This window comes from Bos indicus, chromosome 22 (genome assembly GCF_029378745.1).
Source record: "Bos indicus isolate NIAB-ARS_2022 breed Sahiwal x Tharparkar chromosome 22, NIAB-ARS_B.indTharparkar_mat_pri_1.0, whole genome shotgun sequence".
In the NCBI taxonomy this organism is placed as follows: Eukaryota; Metazoa; Chordata; class Mammalia; order Artiodactyla; family Bovidae; genus Bos; species Bos indicus.
This window is the reverse complement of record NC_091781.1, coordinates 47,639,719-47,667,329: the sequence shown is the minus strand read 5'-3', so window position 1 is coordinate 47,667,329 and position 27,611 is coordinate 47,639,719. Positions and strand designations below refer to the sequence as shown.

Below are 27,611 nucleotides of genomic sequence, written 5' to 3'. Positions count from 1 at the left end.
TTTAATATTCACTTGAGGGGTGAATTGATTCATGTCTCTGCCTAGGACTGGGGCTCTAGGACGGGCACCATGTTCTTTGCCTCCAAGTATCATGTCTGGCATGTGGGAGCCCGCAGCAGTGTTCACTGAGTGAATGTGTAAGGGAATGTGACATCTAAGAGGGGCTGGAGGAAGAGGGTCACAGGAGAAGGAAATAGCAAGAACAAAGGCTCAGGGTGGAACCTAGTGAGGGCGCCCTCAGGGAACGGCCGGTGTTTCTGTGTTCTGGAACAGATAATGAGTGAGATCATGAGGGCTGAGGCATGGAGACCTGGGCCCTGGGGAGAGAGCAGGCAGACTCCACAGTATGGAAGGCCATGGGGAGGGAGGGACAGAGGGGCCCTAGCCCAACCTTGCCCGCCTGGCCCATTGCAGATCGCGGGAAGACGCTGGTGCAGAAGAAGCCCACCATGTACCCTGAGTGGAAGTCCACATTCGATGCTCACATCTACGAGGGCCGCGTTATCCAGATAGTGCTGATGCGAGCCGCCGAAGAGCCAATGTCGGAGGTGACGGTGGGTGTGTCAGTGCTAGCCGAGCGCTGCAAGAAGAACAATGGCAAGGCCGAGTTCTGGGTGAGGGGCGCAGCCACGGGCACGCAACATGGGTGGGCAAAGGGAGCGGGGATGGCCAAAGGCACCCCAGGCTCTGGCCACCAACAACCTGGGTTTGAATCCTGGTCCTGCGAGTCATCAAATCCTTAGCTTCTCTGAGTCCGTTTCTGAATCTGTAAAAGGAGAAGCTGCTAAAGAGACCTACCTTGGGGTCGATTGTTCCATGGAATGAAAAGCTGAAGGTGAAGGGTTTACTGCAGCACCTGGCCCTCAGGCAGCTCTCGAGAGAGACCTCCTATTGTAGTGGCTGATTTTTTCCCTTTTAATTTTGCAAAGGCAGGATGTACGGAGTTAAACAAGCTATACAAAAGGGCAGCTCCTGGCCCCAACACCAGGCCCCAGGCCCTGCTTCCCAGAGGCCCCCATTGTTCCCAGTTCTGTTTGGAATGTTCGCAGATATTCCAGGCCCGGGCAGGCACTGGGGAACACCAGTTATGATCTTCCACAACAAAGGGGTGGGGAGCAGGATCATAGCCCGCCACTCACCTGCCCAAACCTGGACTTTGCATCCACATGTGGCCGAGTGTCCCTTGTGACCACAGGATACCCATGCTGGCAGAGCATCCCTACCCCCTGGGGTTACATGTAGGCTCCCCGCCCCCCGCCCCAGGAAAGACCCTTTGACTCTGCTCAGCCTCCAGTGAGGGGTGAAGGAACTGGCCAGGACCGAGGTTGATCTGGGGGCTGCACGCAGTCTTGAATAATCAGGCAGAGACAGCTCGTGTGTCCGTCCAGTACCCCAGTGGACACAGTCAGGCTCCAGGCCCCGGGTCTGGGGAAGCTGAGGGTCCTGTCCTGAGGACCAGCCAGTCTGTGTGAGGAGACTGGCCACAGAGAGAGAACCAGCACCCCGTTTCAGTACGCATGTGCCTATGTATGTCTGGGGGGCAGGGAGAGGTACCTACATTCTAAGATCCTAGTGAAGGGGGTGGCCAGGGTTGAGGGTGGGGAGTTTCCCTTCCCACTCTGTTCCCAGGGCCATGTGGCCAAGCTGGGTGTGGGCTGGATCCTTTCACTTCCCCAAATGTAATAATACCCCAGGATGAGGGGTGGGGGCGGGGCTCAGGGGTGGGGCCCTGCCCACTCTGGGCAGACAGGTGGCCGGCGGGAGGCCAGGACTCCCTGGGCCTTGAGGGACCAACCATGGGGGCGGGTTCTGAGTCTGGCTTGGCCCAGGCCCGCCCTCATTGACTCCCCAACCCTCACCCCTGCAGCTGGACTTGCAACCCCAGGCCAAGGTGCTGATGTCGGTGCAGTATTTCCTGGAAGACGTAGGTAAGCCCTCCCTACCTGGGCTGGGGGTGGGGTTCAGAGGCCAGAATGGAGGTTTAGGGAAGAAGCCTCCATCAGCGGTCTGGCTGGGACTGCCCTGGGAGGGACTGAAAGGGTGAGGCCCCTCCCAAGGGCCAGAGTTGACTTCTGTGCTCACCGGCCCCCAGATTGCAAGCAGTCTATGCGGGGTGAAGACGAGGCCAAGTTCCCAACAATGAACCGCCGTGGAGCTATCAAACAGGCCAAAATTCACTACATCAGGCACCACGAGTTCATCGCCACCTTCTTTGGGCAGCCCACATTCTGCTCCGTGTGCAGAGAGTTTGTTTGGTGAGACTGGTTGTGCCCACCGGGGTGGGGCAGCGGGGAAGGACGGCCGCCATCCCTGGCCTTCCCCACACTCACCCAGACTGGCCACTTGCCTTTCAGGGGTCTCAACAAGCAAGGCTACAAGTGCAGGCGTAAGTGTCTCCACGGCCCGGTCTGTATGCGCAAGCGTATGCACATGTGTGCCTGTGTGCATTCACAGCAAAGTCTGTGTCTCTGTGTTGGGATGGTGTGTCTGCAAGAAGCCTGTGTGTGTGTTTGCGTGTGTGGTGTTCCAGGCGGGTGGGCGTGTGTGGACGATAACTGCATCAGTGAGTGCCAGAGCTGGAGAGCCTCTTCCCAGCGTTTCCCATTCAGTGATGTCACACTGGCCTGAAAGAGGCCCCAGTGGAGTACGCACACAGAACCCGCCAGCACTGCACATCAGGGCTCTTTCCCCCCAGAGAGGCTATCAGAGCTTTGCCAGTGCGTCCCTGGCTACACATGTGCTCTTGTTTAGACCTGTGTGCATCTGGGTACACACATAACCAGCACACCATGATGGTGCGTGCACAAGGTGGTGTGGGCCACTGGTAGTGAGCAGAGGCTCTGGAGCCAGCCTGCCTGGGTCTGAACGCCGGTGCTGCCACTTCCTTGCTGTCAGACCTTAGGCACAGTTACTTAACCTCTCTGTGTCTCAGTTTCCTCATCTGTGAAATGGGGATAATAGAGTCATGGTGAAGACCAAATGGGGTAAAATATGTAAAGCTGTGTTCTAAGTGTGAGTGGTGCACTGTAAGCATGCTATGTAAGTCTTGTCCTTACTACTCTGCTGTGTATGTGTGCCCGAGGGTCCCTGTGTAGGGGTGCATCTGTGTGTGTGTGTGTGTCAGTGTGTGGGGGCGGTGAGAGGGTGACAGAGCTTCGGAGCTGGATGCTGTCCTGGGCCACAGCAAGGACCCCCCTGCCTCCAGTTCTCTCAGTGCCATCCCCACCCCATCCTTCACTTCTGCCCCACCCCCTGCCCACTGAGACTCCTTGAGCCTTCCCTAATCTCTGAGGCCTCCCTACCCCAGATCAGCCTGTCCTCCCTGCCCCATCCTTCCCAGGCGCCTCCCACAGGGACTGGCGGGAGGAGAGAAAAATCAAGCTCCGGGGCCGAGGCCTCTGTGGAGTGAGGGTGTGGGTGGTCGGGGAGAACGGTGGCTTTGTGACTGGGCCAGCAGGCGCCAGCTCACACTCTGCCCCTCCTGGGCCTTCTTGTCCCCCTCCTGGGCCTGTGCCTCCTCAAGAATGTAATGCTGCCATCCACAAGAAATGCATCGACAAGATCATCGGCCGGTGTACAGGCACTGCAGCCAACAGTCGGGACACCATAGTGAGGCTGGGCCCAGGGCGGCAGTGGGGGGAGTGGGGGTGGAATCTGGGCTGTCCCCACCCCTTCCCTGTCGGGTCACCCTTCCTCCCTATTTTCCTTCATCCTTCTTTCTCCTGGGTTGACCCCTGGGATTCCCTGGATTTCCCATTCCCCATGAGGCCCTCTTGGGAAATCTACCGTGTGTGGGGTTGGGTTGGGGAAAGTTAAGGGGTGAGGAAGGGGCTGGAGCTGGCATATGACCTTTGACCCATGATCCTGCATCCCAGTTCCAGAAAGAACGTTTCAACATCGACATGCCGCACCGGTTCAAGGTTTATAACTACATGAGCCCCACCTTCTGTGACCACTGTGGCAGCCTGCTCTGGGGGCTGGTGAAGCAGGGATTAAAGTGTGAAGGTGCATGCCGGTGGGGGCAGGGGTAGGAGGGGTGGGTGGGGGTGGGAGGGGTGGGAAGGGAGGGCCCAACTCACCCAGACCCTGGAAACCAGGACCCGCTAAGGTTGCCTTTGCTCCCTCACTTGGGGAATCTCACGTGGGTGAGGCCTCCTGGCCCCTCCCCACTGGCCCAGCCGACTACCCTTTACTGCTATGAGACCATCAGAAGGTGGCCCCACCGCTCTAAGCTCCATGTCTTCAATTATAAAACGGGGCTTAGAGTCGAATTGGCCCCAGTCACTGAGGAACATGGTGCAGAAGGTGCTCAGTTGGAGGGGCCTGTCTCAGCAGCTTAAAACATGCTCCTCACTGGCCCTCCCCGCCACCTCCAGCTTCACTGTAGCAAGAGACCTCTGGAGGAAAAGGGACTTCTTTAGTTTGTCCCAGACATTTGTTTTTCATTTTTTAAGTAAGAAAAGGTTTGTGGTGATGATTTCAGACACATCTTTTTCTAAAGGCAGGAAACCCAGCAGACCCTGCCCTCCTTTCTCCTCCGTCCCTCCCCGCCCTACTGGCTGCCAGCCTGGGCCAGAGCCCTGATGATGTGCTTCTCTTCCCACCACAGACTGTGGCATGAACGTGCATCACAAGTGCCAGATGAAAGTGGCCAACCTCTGTGGCATCAACCAGAAGCTCTTGGCCGAGGCCTTGAACCAAGTTAGCCAGGTGGGCAGGCACTGTGGGGAGCCTGGACAGAGGGTCTTGGGGTTGGGGACCAGTCCAGGCTCATGCTCACTCCTGGGGGGTGAACTGCAGTGAGGGGCATTTATACCTAGGATCTTCCCACTTCTGGAAGATCCATTTCAAGGCCTGGTCCTTAGAAAGTGGTGGGCTTGTTCTCGTACGGTATTAGTTATTCAAGCAGTGCTCTGAGGGTGAACCTGGAGGACTACAAGTTTGGAACTCTTGGAACTAAAGCCTTTATATGTTTGTGTTTTGTGTGTGTGTGTGTTTGGGCGTGTGGGTGGAACTTGAAGGATGTCACAAAACTTTAAAATTGTAGAATCTATCACAAGTGAAGGAAAACAACAACAGCAGCAAAAACAAGGTTCTATTAAGTGGTTGGGCACGTAGGATTCAATTTCCAAAACTTTTGTTTGTAACCAGTGCCTTTCAGACCTGCAGGGCATCTCTGTGCTAGAAGTGTGTATATGTGTGTCTCTGTGTGCACTCTGTCGCACATGTGTACATGCACACGTACCACCCAGGGGTCCTGGGCTCTGCCCCTCGCTGTCCCCCATTGGCATTAAGGGTGGAGTTATGGATGGCTGGGGTCCTCCCTCGGAGTTGGGAGTTCTGACCATGCTATGACCTCTAGGCCGCTCCCCCCAACCCCCACCCCCTCCTCCAGAGATCTGTAAAGAAGGAAACAGAGACCCAAGACACTGTTGGGATCTACCAGAATTTTGAGAAGAAGCCAGGAGTCTCTGGAGATGATCTCGCAGGTAAAGGTATGCCCAAGCCTTCCAAGAAAGCCCCTCCCCTCCCCCACCAGCATGGGGCCCTGTCTCCCCACACAGTCGAACGCACCTGTAGAGGAGGCCCCTCCGCTGGGAGGGATCCAGCAGGGCAGGGCCACCTTCTGGGCCTCCGGTCAGAGGCCAGAGTCAGAAGCAGCTGTGTCTCGGCAGAAACTGGGACCTACGGCAAGATCTGGGAGAGCAGCACCAAGTGCAACATTGACAACTTCACCTTCATCAAGGTCCTGGGCAAAGGCAGCTTCGGGAAGGTGAGGGCCCCATGGCCTCGGGGTAGGTAGCCTGAGCCACCTGAGCCCAGAATCCCGGGGACACCTGCTTCCCACCTTCTCTGTCTGCTTCCCGGTTGGGTGGGGCCATGCACCCTGGGCTTGGTTCTGGCCCTCCCCCGCTCAGCACCCCTGTTACATCCATCAGGTGCTGCTCGCAGAGCTGAAGGGCAAAAAGGAATTCTTCGCCATCAAGGCTCTCAAGAAAGACGTGGTCTTGATCGATGACGACGTGGAGTGCACCATGGTGGAGAAGCGGGTGCTGGCCCTCGCCGGGGATCATCCGTTTCTCACCCACCTCTTCTGCACCTTCCAGACCAAGGTGCCTGGCCCACCCACTGTCAGTGCCCCTGGCCCACAGCCCTCCTCAGTTGCTCAGGTCAGGGCTGTATCTCCCATTGAGACTTGCCAAAACAGGGCCCCTTCTTCTTCCTCAGATCCCTGAAGGCAGGGCTGAGTTCCCCCATCCTCAGATGTCTCAGGGCAGGGCTATTCTTCCCCCCGCAGGTCCCCCAGGACAGGGTTGTTCCCTACATCCTGTTAGGGCCTGCCCCTGGTGATCCTGTCAGGGTGCCTCCCTTCGTTTTCTGTCCCTCTGCTCACCATCCTCCCGCCCCCGCAGGACCACCTGTTCTTTGTGATGGAGTTCCTCAATGGGGGCGACCTGATGTACCACATCCAGGACAAAGGCCGCTTCGAGCTCTCCCGTGCCACGTATGCGAGGCCCCATGGGGGGAAGAGCCCTCTGCCCGCCTGCCTTCCATTCCTTCTCCTTGCCCCCTGGAGAAGCTAGCCTGGGCTGGAGCTGGGGTTGGAGAGACTTGGGGTGGCCAGGGCCATCCCCCGCCCAGTGTGGGAAGCCAGGAGTGGTGGGTGAGCTGTGGCTGGGAACCCAGCCTGGTCATATGCCAGATCCTGTCCCCTCCTTGGGCCTCAGCCAGGTGGGTGATCTTGTTCAATGCAGGACCCAGATGGGTGGCCCTTAAACCTGCATGCACCGCTAAACTGTGTGTGCACATAGGCATATCTGTATAAACACACACACTCGGGACAGAGAATAGTCTCCTTTGGAGCTTTTGCCTTCTTAATTTTCTTTCCTGTCTTGGCTACCAGCCCCTACTTGCCCGAAACAAGATGTACTTGATGAGGCCCAGGTTGTCTGTGAAGTTATGCACAGCATTTCCTGTCCCTGGGGGGATAGAAGAAGACCTAGGAAGAAGCCGGGGCTGCTCATAGAAATCTCAGGACACTGTATGTGTGTGTGTGTGTGTTGTCTCATCCAGGTTTTACGCAGCTGAGATAGTCTGTGGACTACAGTTTCTGCACCAGAAAGGGATCATTTACAGGTGCGGGGATCGGGAGATGAGGGGGTGTTGTTTAGGAGGGGAGGCCCCAACTACATCATATCCTCTGAAGTGCTCTGAATGGGGCCCGGTCCAGCTGTGGCCCCATCTCTGCATGGAGTCGGTCTTTTAGTTGGGTATTTGCCTAAACCACCTACTCCATTGCTAGAATTCCTTGTGGCCCCTTAGCTGAGGCTAGCACAGCTCCGGGAACTGGGAACTCCCCAAGCATACTCGATGCCAGTCAGGGAGCACAGCACTGACTAGTATGGTGTCTCTCTCCCTGTGATGTCTCCCTCTAAAGCCCCATCCGAGCACTCTGAACTTCCACCCACAGGGACTGATTTCATAAATTCTCACCCAATAAATGACAGTCCTATCCTGCTGTTAATATGTGTCCATGCCAAAGGATGAGGCCGGGCTCTGTGCTGTTGGATGATGCCAGGGGATGTCGTCAAGTGGGAAACCAATCCATGGGACAGTGTGTACTGAGTACTAGGCTCCAGGCTTTGAAAGGTGGTGTGAGATGCACATTATAACATGCCGTCCATGCCTTGACTCACTCTAGGGAAGTAGGATGGTGTGTGTCGAACACGCAGTAGCCAGCTTACAGGAAGCACATATATTTAGCACTTCTTTGCCCTCCTCAGTGCTAGACTGACGGGGGGTACATGGCGGGGGGAGCTGCCTGGAGGAGGGGAGTGGGCCCTAATGACTCCTTCTCCTGTCCTTTCCCCACAGGGACCTCAAGCTGGACAACGTGTTGCTGGACCACAGTGGCCACATCAAGATTGCCGACTTCGGCATGTGCAAGGAGAACATGTCCGGGGACAGACAGGCCAGCACCTTCTGCGGCACCCCTGACTACATCGCCCCCGAGGTGAGCGGCACCCTCCCGGCCCCGGCCAACACCTCGCCTCCACAGGGCGGGCGTGAGTTGTGATGTCTGAGCCACAACTGGGAAGCTGAGGAGATCTGGCCCGGCTTGTATTCCGGGGCCCCTTCAGCTCCCACACTTTGTCTACTCCAGATCCTGCAGGGCCTGAAATACTCGTTCTCCGTGGACTGGTGGTCCTTCGGAGTCCTTCTCTATGAGATGCTCATTGGTCAGTCCCCCTTCCATGGTGATGATGAGGACGAACTCTTCGAGTCCATCCGTTTAGACTCACCATACTATCCTCGCTGGATCACCAAGGAGTCCAAGGACATCCTGGAGAAGGTGGGAGGCCCTGGGCGGGGCTGGCCCGGGGTGAGGGCTGGCAGATACCAGGTCTTGGGAGTGCCAGAAGCCCCCTGTCTCAGGGATGGCGGCCTTGCTGATGCTCTGGTCCTCATCCACCTGGGGGAGTCACCCTCCTTCTGTGATCCCAGGACCTCCTATCTGGGTTCCCTGCACTGAGTTAATCTGGCATGGCAGTGACAGGCTTGGGGTCAGGAGACAGATAGACCCTAGGCTAAACTCTGAGTCTGTCTCCTTATCTACAAAATGAAGCTAGGAGAGAACCTTTCTCACAGACTTCTGGGTCGGGGGAAACATAAATGTGTGATGCTCAGGCCTGTGCCAGGCAGACGGTAAACACCCAGTAAATGACCATTGCTTTTACTCACAAATCCCACCCGCTGAGAGTCCCAGCAGCCCCCATCCATGCAGACTTGGGAGCAGAGACAAGAGAGGACTCCTCTACCCCAGAGGCTCTGGGGTGTGATGCTGGGCTGGGCCAGACTGGCCTGGGTACCCCTGGGCCTGCTTGGGAGTTTTCTGGGGAACCCATTTCCTGCAGCCCTTGGGTGCTAACCAGGTTCCTTTGCTGGGTTGCAGCTGCTTGAACGGGATGTAAGCAAGAGGCTGGGAGTGACAGGGAACATCAAAATCCACCCCTTCTTCAAGACCATCAACTGGGTTCTGCTGGAGAAACGTGCAGTGGAGCCACCCTTCAAGCCCAAAGTGGTATGTAATCCGACTCCGGTGGGGGCTACGACTCCACATTGCCCCCTACTGCCTTCCCAGGTGGGCTTCTCCTGCTTTGCCCTTCCCTCCTGCATCATTTACATGCTCTCCTCCTCTCCCTTCTTCTGACGAGCTCTCCCAAGCCTTCTGGCAGGCTGAGTCACAGTCTCTACCCTTGTGTTCTCATGGTCTCTCCTCAGTCAGTCATTCAACAAACATTTGCTAGCAGTGGATCCAGCACCCTTCACCATACATTCTCTTTGATTTATTTATTTATGGTTACACTGAGTCTTCATCGTGTCATGCAGGCTTTCTCTAGTTGCAGCAACCGGGGGCTGCTCTTTGTTGTGGTGCATGGGCTTTTCAGAGCAGTGGCTTCTCACTGCGAAGCACAGGCTCCAGGCACACAGACTTCGTAGTTGTGGTGCACGGGCTTAGTTGCTCTGAGGCATTGTGGAATCTTCCCAGACTAGGGATTGAACCCATGTCCCCTGCCTTGGCAGGTGGATTTTTATCCACTGCGCCACCAGGGAAGTCCAACCATACATTCTTTAACACCCACTGTGTGCAGGGGAGTATGCTTTGGTAATCAGAGTTAAAGCCTCCCTCCTTCCATCTATCCATCCACCCATTCAATCCATTTTGCAATAAATATTGAAAATGCTGAGCGCCTTCTGAGTGCAGAGCACTGAGCTGGGCTGCATGCACAGCAGAGTAGGAGGCCCAGTCCCAGAACTGGAGGGCCCCAGCTCCTCAGAGAGATAAGAAACTTGCATGCCGATGATCATTTATGATAAAAGACATCAGTATAAGAGATGTCACGAGGCCACACACCATCAGTTGCCATGAGGAGGGTCTGTCGGCAGGAGCCAGGATCCAGAGTTTGGAGTAGGTCTGAGAGGAAATGGGATGCGGGCAGGGCTGAGGAGGCTCGGCCAGGCTGAGGCCAGATGCTTTCCAGGGAAAGCAGGGTTGCTGTACACAACAGCCTAGAATCTAGAGAAGCTGCCAGGAGCAAGCAGGAGAGCAGAGGCAGGCTGGACTTCTCAGAAGTCAGACACCAAGGCCCTTCTCTGATCACCGCTCTTCCTCTTTCTCTCCTTTGCCTCCCCTCACTCCCTTGAGGACGCTGTTACCACCTAGCAGCCTGTGTAACATGCTTCAGTGTTTGTGTCTTAAAACCGCAGAGAACTCCCCCGACTCCAGGGACCTAAAACTCGCTGCCTCCTGCACTGGGCACATTACTACCAGGCAAGGCAGGCTGTAGGAACATCCCACAGCCTGCATTTAGTGTCATGCTTTTGATAGAAAGAGGGATGGACTGATTTTAAACAATACCAGGCATATGTGCTAATCAGCAGCAATCCGTCTCGGAAGGAAGAGGTAGGGGCCTGTGATGAGCTGGCCCCAAGGGGTTTCAGCACCAAGAGTTAACAGACCTGCCAGGAAACTGGCCCAAACTGCTCTGCTCTGTCAGTGTTTCAAAGAAGCCAGGAACCTGGATTTTTTAAATTTGTTTTGGCTGCACCGCACAGCACATGGGATCTTACTTCCCCAACCACAGATTGAACCCATGGTTTTGGCAAGTCCCCAAAACTTGATTTTGATGTCATATTGCCTAATTTAAAAATATTGGCACAGGAATTTCCTGGCAGTCCAATGGTTAGGACTCTGAGCTTTCACTGCCTAGGGGCCAGGTTCAATCCCTGGCTAGGGAGCTAAGATCCCACAAGCCACGTGGTGTGGCCAAAAAAAAATTGGCTCAAATGCCATTGAAACTCATGGCTAGTCAAAATGGTTGTACCTGCAGTTCAGTTTGGCCTGAGGGCCACCAGCTTAAGACCTCTTTCTATCACACTTTCACTGGACCCTGAGAAGCAGAGTTGGCAGACTTCTCCTGTGAACAGCCTGATAGGAAATACTGTAGGCTTTGCAGGCCAGATAGTCTCCAAGTGGCCATAGCTGTAGCAATAGACATAGCGGCATGTCAGTTAGTAGGCATGGTTGTGTACTAATAAAACTTTATTTATGAATGCTGAACCATTGAATTTCATTTAATTTTCATATGTCATGAAATTTTATTCTCCTTTTTTTTTTTCCTAAATATTTAAAAATGCAAAATCCAATCTGAGCTTGTGGGACCTACAGAAACAGGTAGTGGGAGGTGTTTGACCCAGGGCTGTATTGCCTGCTTGGGCAAATGCCCACCTTCCTCCTCCAGGCCCCCTGCTGGTTTCCCTCAGCCCCTTGGGTAACAGCATCCCCCTTCCAGCAGAGAGGCCCCCTTTTCTGTTCTCAATAAGGATGGCTCTGCTTGGCCCACCCCAGAAGGGATTCTGGCCCCAGGGGTGGGTCCCTGGAACCTCAGGAACCTTCGCCTTCTGAGTCATGCTTCCACACCCCTACCCTCTGCTTGCAGAAGTCGCCTGGAGACTTCAGCAACTTCGACCAGGAGTTCCTGAATGAGAAGCCGCGCCTCTCCTACAGCGACAAGAACCTCATCGAGTCCATGGACCAAACAGCATTTGCTGGCTTCTCCTTCGTGAACCCCAAATTTGAGAGGCTCCTGGAAAACTGAGGTTCCTGAACGTGTGCCCCAAAAGCCCATCCCAGCCCGGGAGCCTGGGTCAGCCAGCACCGCCTGCCGACCTGGCAGCGCAGGTGGGGCCCACACTTCATCGGCACCTGCCTGCTCCCCACAATAAGCAACTGTGCAGTTGTCGTGATTGCTGCTGCTGCCTGCCCCCCATGTCCCCCAGAGGGGCCTCAGTTCCTGTCTAGCTGGGCTTTCATGGTACTTCCTCTGTGAATTGTGTGTGAATTTGCTTTTCCTCTTCCCTCAGAGGGAAATTGTAAATCCTGTGTTTCATGACTTGAATGTAGTTATCTATTGAAATATATATATATTATATATATATTATATATATATATGCACATATATATATATATAGGCTGTATATATTGCTCAGTAGAGAAAAAATGTGGGGACTGGTGATATGTTGATCTTTTAAAATATATATATTATATATATATGGCACACACCCTTCCAACCTCCTACCCCGCCTCCAAAAGAAAAAGGAGCACAAGCTGTTTGAACCACCAGGTACTTTGATTTGTCTGTCTAAATAAACACCAAGTGGCTGTTGGGACACATTTGTCCCAGGAAGCTGGTGGCTGCTGCTCCCGCTTTCGGCAGCTGTCTTGGACGCTAAACCTAGCTATTAGCTGCAGATGCAGAACCCCTGGGCTTTCATGCAAATGTGTTTGTATTTATGGGTTTCCCCTAGCTCCAGAGCTGGGGGCCAAAAGCAGAAAACTTTTCTGGGTGGCTGAGGGAGCCACAGTTGTCTCTTTGGGGTGATGGGACCAGCTGCAGAAAGTCCATCTCAGAAGAATGAGGGGTGAGCGTGGAAGAGCATGACAATGCAAGGCCCGGCCAGAAGATGTGAGCAAAGGTGGCGAGGCCAGCCTGGACCGGGGAGGAGAGGAGGGGAGAGGAAGGAAACACAGCTCAGACTTCAGGCAGATGTGGATTCAAATCGCAGAGGAGCCAAAAGATGTGGCTTTTCAGATGTCAGTCATCCGAAATCTCTGTTTCCTCATCTGTACAATGGGCCTGAGTCATTCAGTGTAATTCCTCGAGTTTGTCCCTGCCCTTGCCACAGAGGAGTCTGTGTCTGAGTTCTAGAATCTATTCCCCAGGAGCCCTGGGGACAGGGAGGGGAGCAAGGTAGGAGGAAAAAGGGAGAAAATGCCGAGTGGCTGGGTCGGGGTTGAGAGCCTTGCCCCAGCGTGCCCTGGTGCAGCCAGGAAACTGGGGGTGGCCACTGCCCCCCGAGCCTGCAGGTCTCTGTCCCCACCACCTCCGTGACCTGCTCTTGGCTTCCTGTTTCTTCCTGTCTCTCTCTCGGGGCACAGGCCCTGGGGAAGGTCCGCCCTCCAGCCCTTCAGATCCAGCCCCCCCAGCCCTCGTCCCTGATGGTAGGTGAGGTGACCCCAGAGCCTGATTGGCTGGCCCTGGCAGCCAAGCAGGTGGCTTCCAGCAAGTTCATTTTCTGAGCTGAGGTGCAAGTTTCCACAGCTGGAGAGGAGTCGGATGTGGAGGGGGGCTGGTGCTGGCCAGGGGAGGGGGCTGGAGGGTGTCGAAACTTCCCCGGAGAGACCAAGTGTCCCCTTCCCCTCTCCCCTCTCTCCTGCCATCTTCTCAGGAAACACTTGAATCCCTGCTCTGCATCCAGTAGTGGGGCTTTGTCCCCTTGGGCTCACAGTCAGGTCGGGGAGACACCGGGTGACATGGGCTGTGCTGGGGCACGCTGGGGCCATGAGAGCCTAGAGAAGGAGCCTGGGGACCCCTGTTCCCCACCTCTGCTGCCCAGGCCCCAGAAAGCCTTGAGTTGGTCCAGAGTGGGTTTAGAACAGAAATACCCAGTTGGTGTGTGAATTCAGAGCCTCTCGCCATCTTTCTGCAGCTCCAAGGTGGGGCCGTGCACCCAGACCTCATTTCCTCCAGTGTGGGCTGGGTGAATAAGTAGTTTTTAGCCAGAGGCAGTGGAGGGTGGCAGGAAGAATGGGAGTGTGTGTTTAGTCCGCCACCCACAAACTGCAACTGCCATGAGTTGTTTCAGTGGGCCTCAGTTCCTCATCTGTAAAATGGCACCATTACTCTCTGCTGCCTCGTGGAGCTCCTGGCTCTGAGGAGACTGATGCCGAGTACCCGGTGGTGCTGGGTGAAGCCTAAGAGACAGAAGAACAAGCTACCAGAGATGCTACAAAACTGCCTGGAAAGCCATGCAGCTCCAGACCTGTTCCCAGAGTTGGGTAGGCCTGCCTGGTGGCCCAGGAAGTGCCTGTAGTGGCTGGGCCCAGAGTCACACTTTCACTGGGATCGGGGGTCTGGAAACAGGAAGACAGCCCTCCACTTCCCAAGTAGGTTTGCCGGCAGAGCAGCAAGCCCTGGTCCCACCTCAAATGTGTAGCTGGCCTCATCCTCCTGCCAAGCGGACTACCACAGATGCGGGAGGTCCTGGGGGCAGGGGCAGGAGCAGGGCTCTGCTGTCACATGCCCCTGGTTTCAAAGCCTGCACGTCCCTAGTTGTGTGACCTCAGTATGTGACAGCCTCCTGGAGCTCCAGTTTCCTTTATTGTAAACGGGATAGAGGCAGACCGCGTTTTGTTGTGCTTCACTTTCGTGCACTCTGCAGACGTCATGCTCTTTACAAATGTAAGGTCTGTGGCAACATGGAGCATGTTGATCAGTGCTGTTTCTCCAATGGCAGTTGCTCACTGTGTTTCTGTGTCACATTTTGGTGATTTTCTGGATGTTTCAAATTTTTAGATAATTATTATATCTGTCATGGTGATCAGTGATCTCTGGTGTTACTATCGTAACTGCTTTGCAGTACCACAGACTGCACCCATATAAGAACTTAACCCGTAAATGCTACGTGTGTTCTGTCTGCTCCACTCACTGGCTGTTCCCCCATCTCTCTTCCTTTCCTTGGCCTCCCTGTTCTCTGGGACACAACAGTATTGTGTTGTTGTTTTTTTTTTTTTTAAATATGTTTTCTTTAAAAAAAAACATGTATTATTTATTTTTGGCTGCATTGGGTCTTAGTTGCAACACTCAAGATAGTTTTTTGCATTGCACGGGCTCAGTAGCTGTAGTGTGCAGGCTTAGTTGCCCCAAGGCACGTGGGATCTTAGTTCTGTGACCAGGGATCAAACCCATGTCCTCTGCGTCGGAAGGCAGATTCTTAACTACTGGGCCACCAGGAAAGTCCCAAGACACAACAGTTTTGAAGTTAGTCCGATTAACAACCCTTCAGTGGCTTCTAAATGTTCAAGTGAAAGGAAAGAGTCGCACATTCCTGTAAATCCAAAGCTAGACGTGATTAAGGTCAGTGAGGAAGGCATGTGGAAAGCTGAGACAGGCTGAAAGTTAGGCCTCTTTGGCCAGTTAGCCAAATTGGGAATGTAAAGGAGTTCTTCAAGGAAATTAAAAGTGTTAATCCCATGACTGTATGAATGATAAAGTTGAACAGCCTTACTGCTGATGTGGAGAAGGTGTTAGTGGTCTGGAAAGAACATCAAACTAGCCATAGCATTCCTTTACGCCAAAGCCTAATCTAGAGTAAGGCCCTGAAAAAAAAGTGGAGGTGTTAGTTGCTTCTCTTGTGGCTCAGCTGGTAAAGAATCCTCCTGCAATGCGGGAGACCTGGGTTTGATCCCTGGGTTGGGAAGATCCCCTGGAGAAGGGGAAGGCTACCCACTCCAGTATTCTGGCCTGAAGAATTCCATGGACTGTATGGTCCATGGGGTCGCAAAGAGTCGGACATGACAGCGACTTTCACAGTCAGTAGCTCAGTCGCGTCCGATTCTTTGGGACTCCATAGACTGTAGCCTGCCTGGCTCCTCTGCCCGTGGAATTCTTGGGTCTCCTGCATTGCAGGCAGATTCTTTACCATCTGAGCCGCCAGGGAAACCCAGAGTAAGGTCCTCTCTTCAGATCTGTGAAGGCTGAAAGAGGTGAGCAAGCTGCAGAAGAAAAGTTTGAAACTAGCAGAGGTTGGTTTATGAGGTTTCAGGAAAGACCTTTCTCCAAAGAAGTGCAAGAAATAGCAAGTGCTGCTGTAGAAGCTGCAGCAAGTTATCCAGAAGAGCTAACCAAGATAATTACTGAAAGTGATTAAACAACTGATTTTCATTGTAGATAAAACAGCCTTATATTGGAAGAAAATGCCATCTAGAACATACATAGCTAGAGAAAAGTCGTTGCCTGGCCTCAAAGCTTCAAAGGACAAGCTGACTCTCTTGTTAGGGGCTATTGCAGCTGGTGAGCTTAAGCCAAAGCCAGTGCTCATTTACATTTACAAAAATCCTAGGGCCCTTAAGAATGATGCTGAATCTACTCTGCCTGTGCTTTGTAAATGGAACAATAAAGCTTGGATGATAGCACATCTGTTTACGACATGGTTTACTGAACACTTTAAGCATATTGTTGAAACCTACTGCTCAGAAAAAAAAAGATTGCTTTCAAAATATTACTTCTTATTGACAATGTACCTAGTCACTCAAGACTTCTGATAGATGTGTACGAGATTGATGTTGTTTTCGTTCCCACTGAAACAACATCCCACCTATGAACCAAAGAGTAATTTTGACTTTCAAGTCTTATCTTATTAAAAATTACCTTTCAGGGTCTTCTCTGGTGGTACAGAGGATAAGAATCCACCTGCCAATGCAGGGGACACAGGTTCAATCCCTAATCCAGGAAGATTCCACAAGCCATGGAGCAACTAAGCCCATGTGCCACGATTACTGAGTCCGTGTGCTCCGACTACTGAAGCCCATGTACCTGGAGCCGGTGCTCCGCAACAAGAGAAGTGACTGCAGTGGGAAGCCTGTGCACCTCAGTGAAGGAGCAGCCCCTGCGCACTGCAGCTAAGCAACAAGGACCCAGCATAGCCAAAATAAAATTTAAAAGGGAAAAAGAAATACCTTTCATAAGGCTATAGCTGCCACAGATAGTGATTCCTCTGATGGATCTGAAAATTGAAAACCTGCTGGAAAAGATTTACCATTCTAGATGCCATGTGATCCATGGGAAGGAGTCAGAACATCAACATTAACAGGAGTTTGGAAGAATTTGATTCCAACTCTCATGGATGACTTTGAGTGGTTCAGGATTCCACTGGAGGAAGTCATTGCAGATGTGGAAACCACAGAAGCCCTAGAAGTAGAGCCTGAACACATAACTGAATTGCTGCAGTCTCATGTCAAAACTTTTAACGAACAAGGAATTACTTCTTATGGACAAGCAAAGAAAGTGGTTTCTTGGAACAGAATCTACTCCTGGTGAGGATGCTGTGAAGATTGTTGAAAGGATTTAGAATGCTATTACATGAACGTAGTTGATAAAGCAGTGGCAGGCCTTGAGAGAACCGACTCCAAGTTTGCAAGAAGTTCTACTGTGAGTAAAATGCTATCAAACAGCACTGTGTACTACAGAAAAATTGCTCATGAACGGAAGAGTCATTTAATACAGCAAACTTCATTGCTGTCTTATTGTAAGAAATTGCCTCTAGCGCTGCCCTGACACTGTGCTGGCCACCGGTACCGTGAAGATCTGGACTTCGGAGCACGACTTTGACCACCCATGGGAAACTGTTACAACAGCTGCAGTTCAAACCCTTTGAACCTGAGGGTGGTTGGAGTTGATGTACTGGACAGACACACAGATCCCTCTGGAAAGTCGCCCAGCCGTAGACTTCTCAGCACAGAGTGGGGACTGCCTTCCATTGTGAAATCTATTATTGGTGCAGCAAGAACCAAAACATCTGTGCAAGAATATTCTGTAGTGGATCCTGTAGAGAAAACAATGGAATTTAAATCTACAAATATTTCACTTACAAATATGGTTTCAATAGATGGGAGACTTACATACAAACCACATCCTCAAGACTCAGAAAAACTATTTTGACTCACGAAGCCATAATTACCGTGAAAGGAGTCAGTCTGAGCCATTACCTTGAAGGGCTAATGGCAAGTATGATATCATCAAATGCTAACAAAGGCCAAGAAGCAATGGAGTGGGTAATACATAAATGCTGAAAGTGAGGAACTGACAGCTTCGGCAAGAGGAAGCATATGGACGCCAATGGCAGCAGCAGTAGCATTTGGGGAGAAATGATAATGGAAGTTGATACACAGCACCCAGTTCCCCAGCTCTACAAGCTGGCAGTATATTTGTTATTTAAAAAATGCAACTCTATTTTAGGTAGAATTTTTTTTTAATAAGTTGAAGAAAAGCTATGTGACTTGATCAAAGCAAAGAGGTGCAGGGTTTCTAAATTAAAGGGATCAGCTAAAAAAAAAATCACCACAGCTTCCTCAGTCTTCAAGCTGCCAACACCTTGATCCTCAGCGACCATCAACATGGAGGCAAGACCCTCCACCAGCAAAAAGATTATGAGTTGCTGAAGGCCCAGATGATGGCTAGCATTTTTTAGCAATAAAGTACTATATAAGTGAGGTATGTACACTTTTTAATTTTTAAATTATTTTGTTATTATTTTACTTTTTGGCCTTGAAGTACAGTATGCGGGACCTTACTTCCACAACAAGGGATCGAACCCATGCCCCCTGTAGTGGAAGTGTGGAGTCTTAACACTGGACCAGCAAGGAAGTCCCTGTACACTTTTTTCAGACCAAATGCTATTGCATACTTAATAGACTGCAGTATAATCTAAACACAACTTTTATATGCACTGGGAAGCCAAAAACCCTGTGTGACTCATGCTTTATTTTGGTGTCCTGGAACCAAACTTGTAGTATTGCCAAGTTATGCCTGTAACTATGATGCTGCTTATGGACTAGGATGATTTCTGTAAGTGCATCCCATGGGCTCCAGACACAGTAGATGCTTAGTAAATGGCAGCTTCAGTGACCCCATCCCTTCAAGGGGATGAAAATTGCTTAGGACAGCAGCCTGTCAGTTGCACATTGGAACCCCTGGGCCTTCTGACCAGACTGCAGGAGGACACCTTGGCAGTTTCAGTTAAAACCTAAAATGCACCCACCCCATGAGTCAGCAGTCCCCTTCCCAAGCAGTTACCCAAAGGAGACTCACCCAGAGGCCCTAGGAAACAGACCAAGATACCCACCACTTCATGGATTAATTGGGGAAAACCAGAAGCAAGCAGGACCCTCAACAGCTAGCGGGGTGGGGTGGTGGTTAAATACTTCCCTGATGTGGAAAGTGGTGCAGGGCAAAGGGATCGAGACAAGCAAGTTAGAGAACCATAATTTCAGAGTGATTCCACTCTGTGGTTCCATGTGCCAGCTTATGAGGGCACCCAAAAGTGAAGGATGAATGAATGGGCTGCGCAAACCACAGTCCCTTCATGGCAGTGGCTCTCATAGTCAGCACGCAACGCATCCTGATAAGATACGTCCTTTATGCCAGATTCTAACCAACAGGTCTCAGCCCTGACTGTGCGCTGGAACGTGATGCCCAGGCCGCCCTGGGTTTAGTTCTAGGTGATCTCTGGGGGGGACCCCACATCAGTATTGCTGAATCGCCCCACAATCCAATGGGCACCAGGACTGAGTGTCACTTGGTTGAGATTCAGGAATCTGCATTTTGCCCAGTCATCCTGTTGGAGCAGGGAGATGCTGCTGTGAGCGGGCCACACCCTGGAAGGCAAAGTCACCAACCAGTATCATCCAGCCCCTGTGTGAGGAAGGCTCCACTGCTGGACCCTGGTACCCCTGTGGGAGCGCCCACCATAGGCAGAAGATTGGTGGATCAAACAGGCACAGGGGAGGGAGCCTGCAGCGGCTGGGGTGGCTATAGCGCCCCCTGGTGGGAGGCAGCTCTCAGGCCCAGGGAGGACCATTTTGTGCTAGACTCATATTCAGTGCTACAACCCACCTCCTGTCATTACTCTCGGGGGAAATATTCCAGCAACAAGGTGCCTGAGGACCATTTTGCAGAGAGTCAGAGATGTGGAGATTACACGTCTAGACAGCTCCCCTGGCATTAAGAGGGTCTCTGGACTGCCCCAAACCTCAAACCCATTCCCTAGCATCCATCACCCAATTAGAATCCCATTTCCCCCAATTTATTCCTTACTAAGGTGCGAATGACTGATATGAGTTCCCTTGCCCCTGCTCTGGGGACACACTAAAGAGTAGGTAAAAACAGGGGTGGCTGCCAGTCCTACTTTGTGGCATTAGCAGCATCAGGTGACCAAACCCCAGGAACTCAGAAATCAATGTCCTCCAGCTGACAGGTGGCATTGGCCCACTGCCCCAGCTGAGGGTTGGGACCTGGCTCAAGAGCAAGACAGCTGTAGCCAGCCACAGCCCATTAGAAACTTGCCATCAATAGTATCGGCAAAACCTCTGTGAACCATTTCCTGGGTCTAAATCATGAGCTGAGAAAAAATGAAGCGAATTAGATGCATTTTGCATCAATGACAAATTAAAAAATAACTCACTTCACAAAATGCTTGCATTCCATTAAAGATGGGTCTAGTTAGCTTAATTGTTCTTGAGTACTCTGGAAACAAGGTATGGTTTTTTTAAAGGAAAAAAAAAAAGATTGCCTTTAAACCCTGGCTTAAGTTTGTAATAGCTGGATAGCACATGCCCCTGTTTACACTGGACCCATACTCAGACTCAGCCTAGCGTGGGACAGGAAGTGGAGGCGCTGATGACAAACCATGAAATGCAGACTTGGAGTCAGATCTGGTTCTATGCCTGCCTGCCCCATCCTCCGCTCCATCCAGCCATCCAAGCATCCATCCATCCTTACTTGGCCTCTCTGAGCCTCAGTTTCCTCCCCTGTCGTTGTGCATAATCATACCTGCTTTATAGGGTTGTTAGGAGGCCAAAGCTTGGAAAACTCTTCATGCAGCCCAGCACCCAGTGAGTGCTCAGGAAATCTAAGAATATTGTTCTTAACTCCACGAACATCTTCCATGTTTCCAAGCATGTCTGCCTCACAACAGTGTTCTAAGTACAAGGCATGGCTGGGCCCAGGCTAGTATTCAGGAATCTTATAGAAAGGGGACACAATTTTCCTGGATGGGAGTGGAGTGAAGAGCCCTGGATTTTGAGTCACGAATGGGTTCCAACAGGGCCCGTCCCCTCCTCCCTCGCCTTGGGCTTTGGGCCATCAGCCAGCTCTACCGTAGGAAAATGAGAGTCTAAAATTGACATGAGTGGCAAGTAGGATTCATGCGGTTTTAAATTATGAAAATTGGAATGTCAAATACTCCCAGTTCTTGGCACAAACTAAAACCCAATGACATGAAAGGTAGTAATTCCCACTGTCACAAAAATCCACTGAAAGTTGCCACAGCAGCAGGAAGAGCGGCCGATGCCTGGAGGGCAACCCTTCTCCGCCTCCTCTTGTTTGATCTCAGGGCCACAGGAAAACCTTTCCCTTGACCCTCATGACCTTCCCCAGCATGTTTCCGAGGCAGAGCTGGAGAGTCTCCCGGGGGCCCCCAAATACCATCCGAGATGCAGACATATACAGGTTCAGTTGATGTTTCTTGAACAGCCACTAAGGTCAGATCCTGCACCGGATGCTTCTTTAGTACATTTGTGGTCAGGACTCCGAAATGAAGTCTGGACTTATCAGTTCACTCTGTGAGCATTTAGTAAGCGCTGACTGTATGTCAGGGATTCTGCAGGATGGTGGGAAACTGCAAATGAGGAACAGGTTCATGGTTTCCTGGGGGAGGCAGGTCTGTAAGCAATTACGATACTAGGGAAGGTGGGGGTCAGGGTGTCCACTGGGGCTGTGGGTGTACAGAGGAGGTGCCGACTCTTCCTGGGAGGGCAGCAGGAACTGGGAAGACCTCTTGGAAAAGGAGACGTTTAATCTTGAGGTCCAAAGAAAGAGTCAGTCCAGTTGTTGGACCAGCAACACTTTTAAAATCTGCTAATACGAAGTATTGCAGAGATGCAAAGCTGTGGGTCCCTGTTAGCAAGGAGTGGGAAGGAAATTGGCTTCATTCCTCCAGAAGGCAACTTGACACCCTTGGGGGATGCTGAAGATCTTCTAGCTAGAGAAAGTCTTGGTCGCAGTATTGATGGCCACACAGGCAAGATTTTTCCTGGGTACATTGTAAAGTGCAAAGTTGGAAACAACTGAATGTCCACACAGAAGACTAAATGGAGAAATGGAAGTGAGTTCATGCAGTGGGTATGGCTCATCTTCCTTCATAGTGGACAGAGCTGCCGGCTTCAATGCTGATAGAGCCTCAAGCCCACGTTAAGGGGAAATGTGGAAGGATACGTGTGGGGTGATGAAATGGAAAAGTGCAGCGCTGTATGACCTCAGGAAAACAAGCTTCTTTGTGAAGGACCCAGACCCCCAGGGGCCAGGGTGCTGGCTCCTCTGAAATAGGTGGGGGAGGCCTAGACTCCAGAGGCTACCTAAGGGCTGGGCTTTTCTGTCTGTAAGGCTTTACCTCACTAAAAAACATCTGAAGCATGTACAAAAAACCCAGTAGAGGTTCACAGAGCTAAGTGGAGGGTCTGCAGATACTTATTTTATTCTCTGTGCTTCACGCTCAAAATGTTTCATAATTTTTTTTTTTTTTAGTTTTTCTTTTTTAAGAGAACAGGTAGGCATTCTGTTTCTTGACCTGACTGCTGGTTACCCAGGTGTCCCTTTAGCATGACTGTTTTACACTGTAGATTTGTGCTTTTCTTTACAGAGGTGACAATTCACAGTTTTTTAAACGTTAAAAAGAATGAGTAGGCGACAGGCTGGGTTTGGGGAAGCCATCCAAGGCAGAGAAACTAGCAGGGCAAAGGCCTGGGCCCTGGGCAGGGCCCTGGGAGCCCCAGCCTGAGGCTGAGTGGGGTCCCCTGAGCACAGCCCTGCACCCGGCCCTGGCCCACAGTGATCTGTCTCTCTGCACTGGGGGACCAGCCGGGCTGATTTGTGCGCGAGGCTGAATAGAAAGTGAGGGCTCAAACAGGGGCACTGGCTGGAGTGAGACGATGGGCTTGATGAAGTGGTTTAAGCCCCTCCTGGTGTGGTAGCGGCAGGTGTGAGGTCCCCAGGTGGGGCTTATCATGATGCTGGCATTTCTCACTGGAGGCAGTAGCTGAGCTAATGCAAGAACTCGTGGCCAGGGTTTGGCGGCTTGACGGGCTGCAGAAAGAGGGCTGAGGACCCTGGACGCAGAGTAGCAGCGGCCCCACTGGGCCCCTGAGGTCCTGCTGATGGCCACCTGCATCAGCTCGGTGGGCTTTTCTGTGGCTTTGGGAAGGTTTAGGAAGACACAAAAGGGGCAAGAGTGATGGGCTAGTTGAGTTTTCCCAAGGGAAGCCAGAAACAAGCTCAAGAGTTGTTTTTAAAACTCTGGTGTTATTTCTGCCTCAGCGATGGGAAATCGGGCTCCGTGGGGCTGGTGTTCCCAGTGGGGTGCTGGGCCTGCCCAGAGATGGAGGGGCACAATCAGTAGAAATGGGGCTGATTTATCTGACAAGGCTTCTTCTTAAGAAAGCTCTTAAAGAAAAGGGTAACACGTCACCCCTGGCAACTTCCTCATTTCCTCTGCATTCTTCCAGAGGGAACCAGCAGCTGGTTTTGGTGTGTGGACTAGTACCATACTGTACCATAGGCGACCCTGAACATCGCCTAGGCGATTGTTTTGCATGTTTTTAAACGTCATTATAAATAGAGTCCATGCACAGAGGATCCTTCTGCCCCCAGATTTCCCCTCTAACCCCCCACCCACGCATGCTTTTAAAATTGACCTTTACTAAGCCCTTGTAACAGCTCAAGTGTATTTCCTTCCTTATTGTGAGAGCTTTGAGATATAATTCATATACCATACAATTCCTTCACTCAAAGTGTACAATTTAATTGTTTTCAGTATGCCCACAGTGTTATACAATCATTACCACAGTCGATTTTAGAACACTTTCAGCACCCAAAAAAGAAACCCCATACCCTTTAGCCATCAGCCTCCCACTTCCCTAGCTCTTGGCAACCACTAATCTACTTGCTGACTGTATAGATTTGCCTATTTCAGGATGCGTCACATAAATGGAATCATGCAACATGTAGTCTCTTGTGACTGGTTAAGGCATTCCTTTCAGGGTTGTGTGATATTCTATCTTATACAATGACCACACTTCATACAAATAAATGATGTAGAACCCTGCTTTTATCCTTCCAAGATAGAGTAAAAGGGACTGTGTTTACCTTCCTGTCCTGCCTGAGCAGGGAGAAAAAAACCAAAACCTAAAAACACAAACAAGATAAGATCAATGAAACAACAGTTCTCAAGATTCTGGACATGAGGCTACAAAGGGCAGTGTTCCCCGAGAGACGTGAAACACGGGATGTGAGTCCCATGGTTGCCCAGCTCTACTGCCTCAAGACAGTCCTCAGGCTGAGGCTCCAGGAGGGGAACCCAGGGAGTGCCCTGTGGGGTCCCCAAGCTGGGAAGATGAAACTGGGTGTTCAGGGAAGCCAAGGTGGCTAGAATTCACAATGTAGTCCTTGGGAGATGAGAGAGAAAAGGCTGGAGGTTTGTAGAAAATTCTCCTGGAGTACTCAGCAGTACATGCGTGTGAGAAACACTCCAAGGCAGGCAAGGGTCATCTGAATGGGTGAGAGGGAGCAAGCCTCAGAGCTCACTTGTTGTCAGGAACAGTATTTGTTCCCCAGAAGCCAGACTGGAAATCCTCATGACTCAGGGTCACTGTGTGGAGTACCCAGAAAGTTCCTAGAACAAAGGCTACGAATATTTATGGGAATGTAAAAGACATCCAACACCCAATCAGGTAAAACCCCCGATGTCTGGTATCCAATAAAAAATGACCAGGCGTGAAAATAAACAGGAAAAATATCAGTCAATTGAAATGGACCCAGGACCAGCACAAATATTAGAATTTGCAGATGAGGACACTAAAACAGTTATCATAACTCTTTCATATTTCAAGAAGTAGAGGATGAAAAGGCAAAAGACAGCAGATTTTTTAAGCAATGAGTAAAAAACTAAGAATATATTGATATATTTCATTATACATTTATTCAAACTCATTGACTATATAACACTAAGAGTGAACTTTAATGTAAACATGGACTTTGGGTGATGATGCATCAATATAGGCTCATCAATTGTGACAGATGTACCGCTCTGATCAGGGATGTCAATAGCGGAGGAGGCTATGACATGTGGGGGCAGGGGGTATGTAGGAACTCTCCCTTCCCCTCAGGTTTGCTGTGAACCTAAAACTGCTTTAAAAAATAAAGCCTGTGTTCAAAAAAAAAAAAAATAAGCAGAATATATGTTTGATATTTAAAAAGATCCCAACGACATAGTGATGTCTGAGATTTTAAAATATGCTGGCTGGGATTCACTGCAGACTAGACATTATAGTTAAAAACCTGAAGACATAGCAATAGAAAATATCCAAAATGAAACCTGGGAGATGGGGGGGGGTGGTGGTGGTGGAATCAATAGCACCAGTAAGTCGTGGTACAATCTCAAGCAATCCAATGTGTATCTAAGAGGAATCTCTCAAGTATAAGGAGATGATGGTACAGAAAAAATATTGGAAGAAATAATGGCAGAAAAATTTCTAAACTTGATGAAAACAAGGTCCAAGAAGCTCAGTGAATCCCAAGCACAATAGTATGGATGACCTAGTATAGTAATGAAGTTTTGGTGAACTATTTTCTAAACTGCAAATGGAGGCCATCTTAGTTCCAGAGGTCACATGATTAACACTGCTTTATAAAAATGTCACTATTGCTATAAGGGTGGATCCAAGGCAGGAAAACTGTTTCTGTAGACAATGAAGTACAGAAAATTAGCAATGCATCTGCATGCACCCTTCTCAACCACCTCAATGAAATTTTCTCAGGTTACTGGTACTCTTTTGCTATTCATTTCTATTTATTTATTAAAAAAAAATTCAGCCACATCTCATGGCATGTGGGACCTTAGTTCCCCAATTAGGGATTAAACCCACGCCTCCTACGTTGGACCTCTTATATTAACCACTGGACTGCAAGGGAAGTCCCAGCTACTCATTTCTCATTTACCCAATTTGGTGGAGAGCCATTCATGTGACATCTGCCCTGTACACAACACAGCATGCTACTGGCTATGTGGAGAAAAAGATGAGTCAGAAAATTACCCTGGTTTTAAGGATTTCACAATCTAGATTAAATCACCATGAGAGAAGGTAATAAATATAATTGCTTTATGAAAGGAAGAAATACAGAAAAGGCCAGGAGGGATTTCTCCCAACCAGAGATCTAAGAAAGGCTATTTCCTAGGTAACCCTCCAAAGCATGAGAATTTAGAAATATTTACTTAAGAAAAGCTGCACCTTATCTGTCATTTGCTGGCAACTGCTGATTAAAATATTAAATGCTTAAAATATAAAATTTCTCCCCCTGCGTCATGCTCCAGCCTTCTGTTACTTTAGTATGTTTGAAGCTGGAGGGGCATGGAAAGGAAGAGAGATGGGGAGAGAATGCATGGATAATGGATGGTGAGTCAACAATGTGGAGGAACATAGTTTTCACCACCAGAATATCTTGATTATCTCCAAAGGTGGCAGGTAAGAGGGTGAGTGGACTTGGAAATTATGACTGTTGTTTGGGCTTGCTTGCGATGGCACCCCACTCCAGTACTCTTGCCTGGAAAATCCCATGGATGGAGACGCCTGGAAGGCTGAAGTCCATGGGGTCGAGAAGAGTCGGACACGACTGAGCGACTTCCCTTCACTTTTCACTTTCATGCATTGGGGAAGGAAATGGCAACCCACTCCAGTGTTCTTGCCTGGAGAATCCCAGGGAAGGGGGAGCCTGGTGGGCTGCCGTCTGTGGGGTCACACAGAGTCAGACAACTGAAGTGACTTAGCAGCAGCAGATTTCTCAGTTGTTGTTCAGTCACTTCAGTCGTGTCTCTGCAACCCCGTGGACTGCAATATACCAGGCTTCCCTGTCCTTCACCACATCCTGGAGTTTGTTCAAATTCATGTCCATTGAGTCGGTATGCCATCCAACCACCTCATCCTCTGTTGTCCCCTTCTCCTCCTGCCTTCAATCTTTCCCAGCATCAGGGTCTTTTTAAATGAGTCAGCTCTTCACATCAGGTGGCCAAAGTATTGAAGCTTGAGCATCAGTCCTTCCAATGCATATTCAGGGTTGATTTACTTTAGGATTGGGGTGTGAACAGAAAGATGACCTTTTTGGTTTGGGAGTTTCGGAATCTGTGGAAAAGTCTAATTAATTGTTATACTTCAAGGGAATGATTCCCTGGCAGTCCAGTGGTTAGGACTCCATGCTTTCACTGCTAAGAGGCCACAAGCCATGTGGCATGGCCATAAAGAAAAAAAAGTGTATTTCAACTACTCTATGCACTTATACTTTTTGCTTTCTCTTGGTTTAGTGATCCTTTTATGAGAATTTCAGCCCATCTTGTCTTTGCTAAGGAAAGTCAGAGAGAGGTGGTTTTCTGGGCCTGGGACTTGATTTGTGTGGCAATCTCCCATTCTGTTCATTAGCCAAGTTTGGGGAATCACTGGTCTGGAGGACACAATTTTGGGCCTGTCCAGCTTTGGATTCTTTGCACAGGACCTGGGTCATGGAAAGCATTCAGTATTGTTTGGAAAAGGAAACAAAGGAGTTCCTCTTCCTGTGAAAGTAAAACTGGAAGTCTTCTTAGGCAGAGTCGAGATCTAAATTAGTGAAGCTAGCATTCAAGGGTGCATTCTTCCCCTACCCACACCCCCTACCGAATGCCCACCCCGCAACGTGTGCCCTCTAGTCACACTAGGTGTGGGCTGTCACCCAAATAGGCCGCGCCATCCTCCTGAGATGGCCTCGCCCCCGTCCCCGCCCCTCCCGCAACTCACGCTCTGGTCAGAACCCAGTCTGCCCCGGAAGGCTTGGCTTAGGTGCCATCTCCTCCCAGAAGTCTTTTCTGATTCCCGCCCCCGGCCCAAAGGTTTCTCTTCCTCCTCTTGGGTCCCC

At 50.7% G+C, this 27,611-nt stretch overlaps 1 protein-coding gene, 1 long non-coding RNA gene and 1 pseudogene across 9 annotated transcripts in view; 2 read left to right on the top strand and 1 right to left on the bottom strand.

Moving 5' to 3' along the window:
- The window catches only part of PRKCD (protein kinase C delta), a 34,594-nt gene extending 18,558 nt beyond the window's left edge, over nucleotides 1-16,036 (top strand). For 4 of the 8 annotated variants that reach the window (XM_019985000.2, XM_019984999.2, XM_019985001.2 and 1 more), the window contains 16 exons: nucleotides 415-614; nucleotides 1,868-1,928; nucleotides 2,093-2,255; nucleotides 2,355-2,386; nucleotides 3,524-3,609; nucleotides 3,876-4,005; nucleotides 4,610-4,710; nucleotides 5,363-5,495; nucleotides 5,676-5,773; nucleotides 5,940-6,113; nucleotides 6,414-6,505; nucleotides 7,075-7,137; nucleotides 7,876-8,014; nucleotides 8,165-8,353; nucleotides 8,954-9,082; nucleotides 11,502-16,036. In XM_019985000.2, coding sequence (XP_019840559.1) covers nucleotides 415-614; nucleotides 1,868-1,928; nucleotides 2,093-2,255; nucleotides 2,355-2,386; nucleotides 3,524-3,609; nucleotides 3,876-4,005; nucleotides 4,610-4,710; nucleotides 5,363-5,495; nucleotides 5,676-5,773; nucleotides 5,940-6,113; nucleotides 6,414-6,505; nucleotides 7,075-7,137; nucleotides 7,876-8,014; nucleotides 8,165-8,353; nucleotides 8,954-9,082; nucleotides 11,502-11,660 — 1,949 coding nt within the window. In that variant the 3' untranslated portion in view covers nucleotides 11,661-16,036. The remainder of the gene's footprint in view (nucleotides 1-414; nucleotides 615-1,867; nucleotides 1,929-2,092; nucleotides 2,256-2,354; nucleotides 2,387-3,523; nucleotides 3,610-3,875; nucleotides 4,006-4,609; nucleotides 4,711-5,362; nucleotides 5,496-5,675; nucleotides 5,774-5,939; nucleotides 6,114-6,413; nucleotides 6,506-7,074; nucleotides 7,138-7,875; nucleotides 8,015-8,164; nucleotides 8,354-8,953; nucleotides 9,083-11,501) is intronic. The other 4 variants (XM_019985005.2, XM_070776497.1, XM_019985003.2 and 1 more) reach the window with 3 other exon arrangements.
- LOC139178620 (uncharacterized) lies at nucleotides 492-1,649 on the bottom strand. Its single transcript, XR_011563015.1, has 3 exons — nucleotides 1,140-1,649; nucleotides 703-766; nucleotides 492-580 (listed from the first exon to the last, which is right to left on the bottom strand). It is a non-coding gene; the product is annotated as an uncharacterized lncRNA (long non-coding RNA).
- A 946-nt stretch (nucleotides 16,037-16,982) lies between the features above and the next one.
- On the top strand, nucleotides 16,983-18,112 carry LOC109575868 (PRELI domain containing protein 3B pseudogene; annotated as a pseudogene).
- The last annotated feature ends 9,499 nt before the right edge of the window (nucleotides 18,113-27,611 follow it).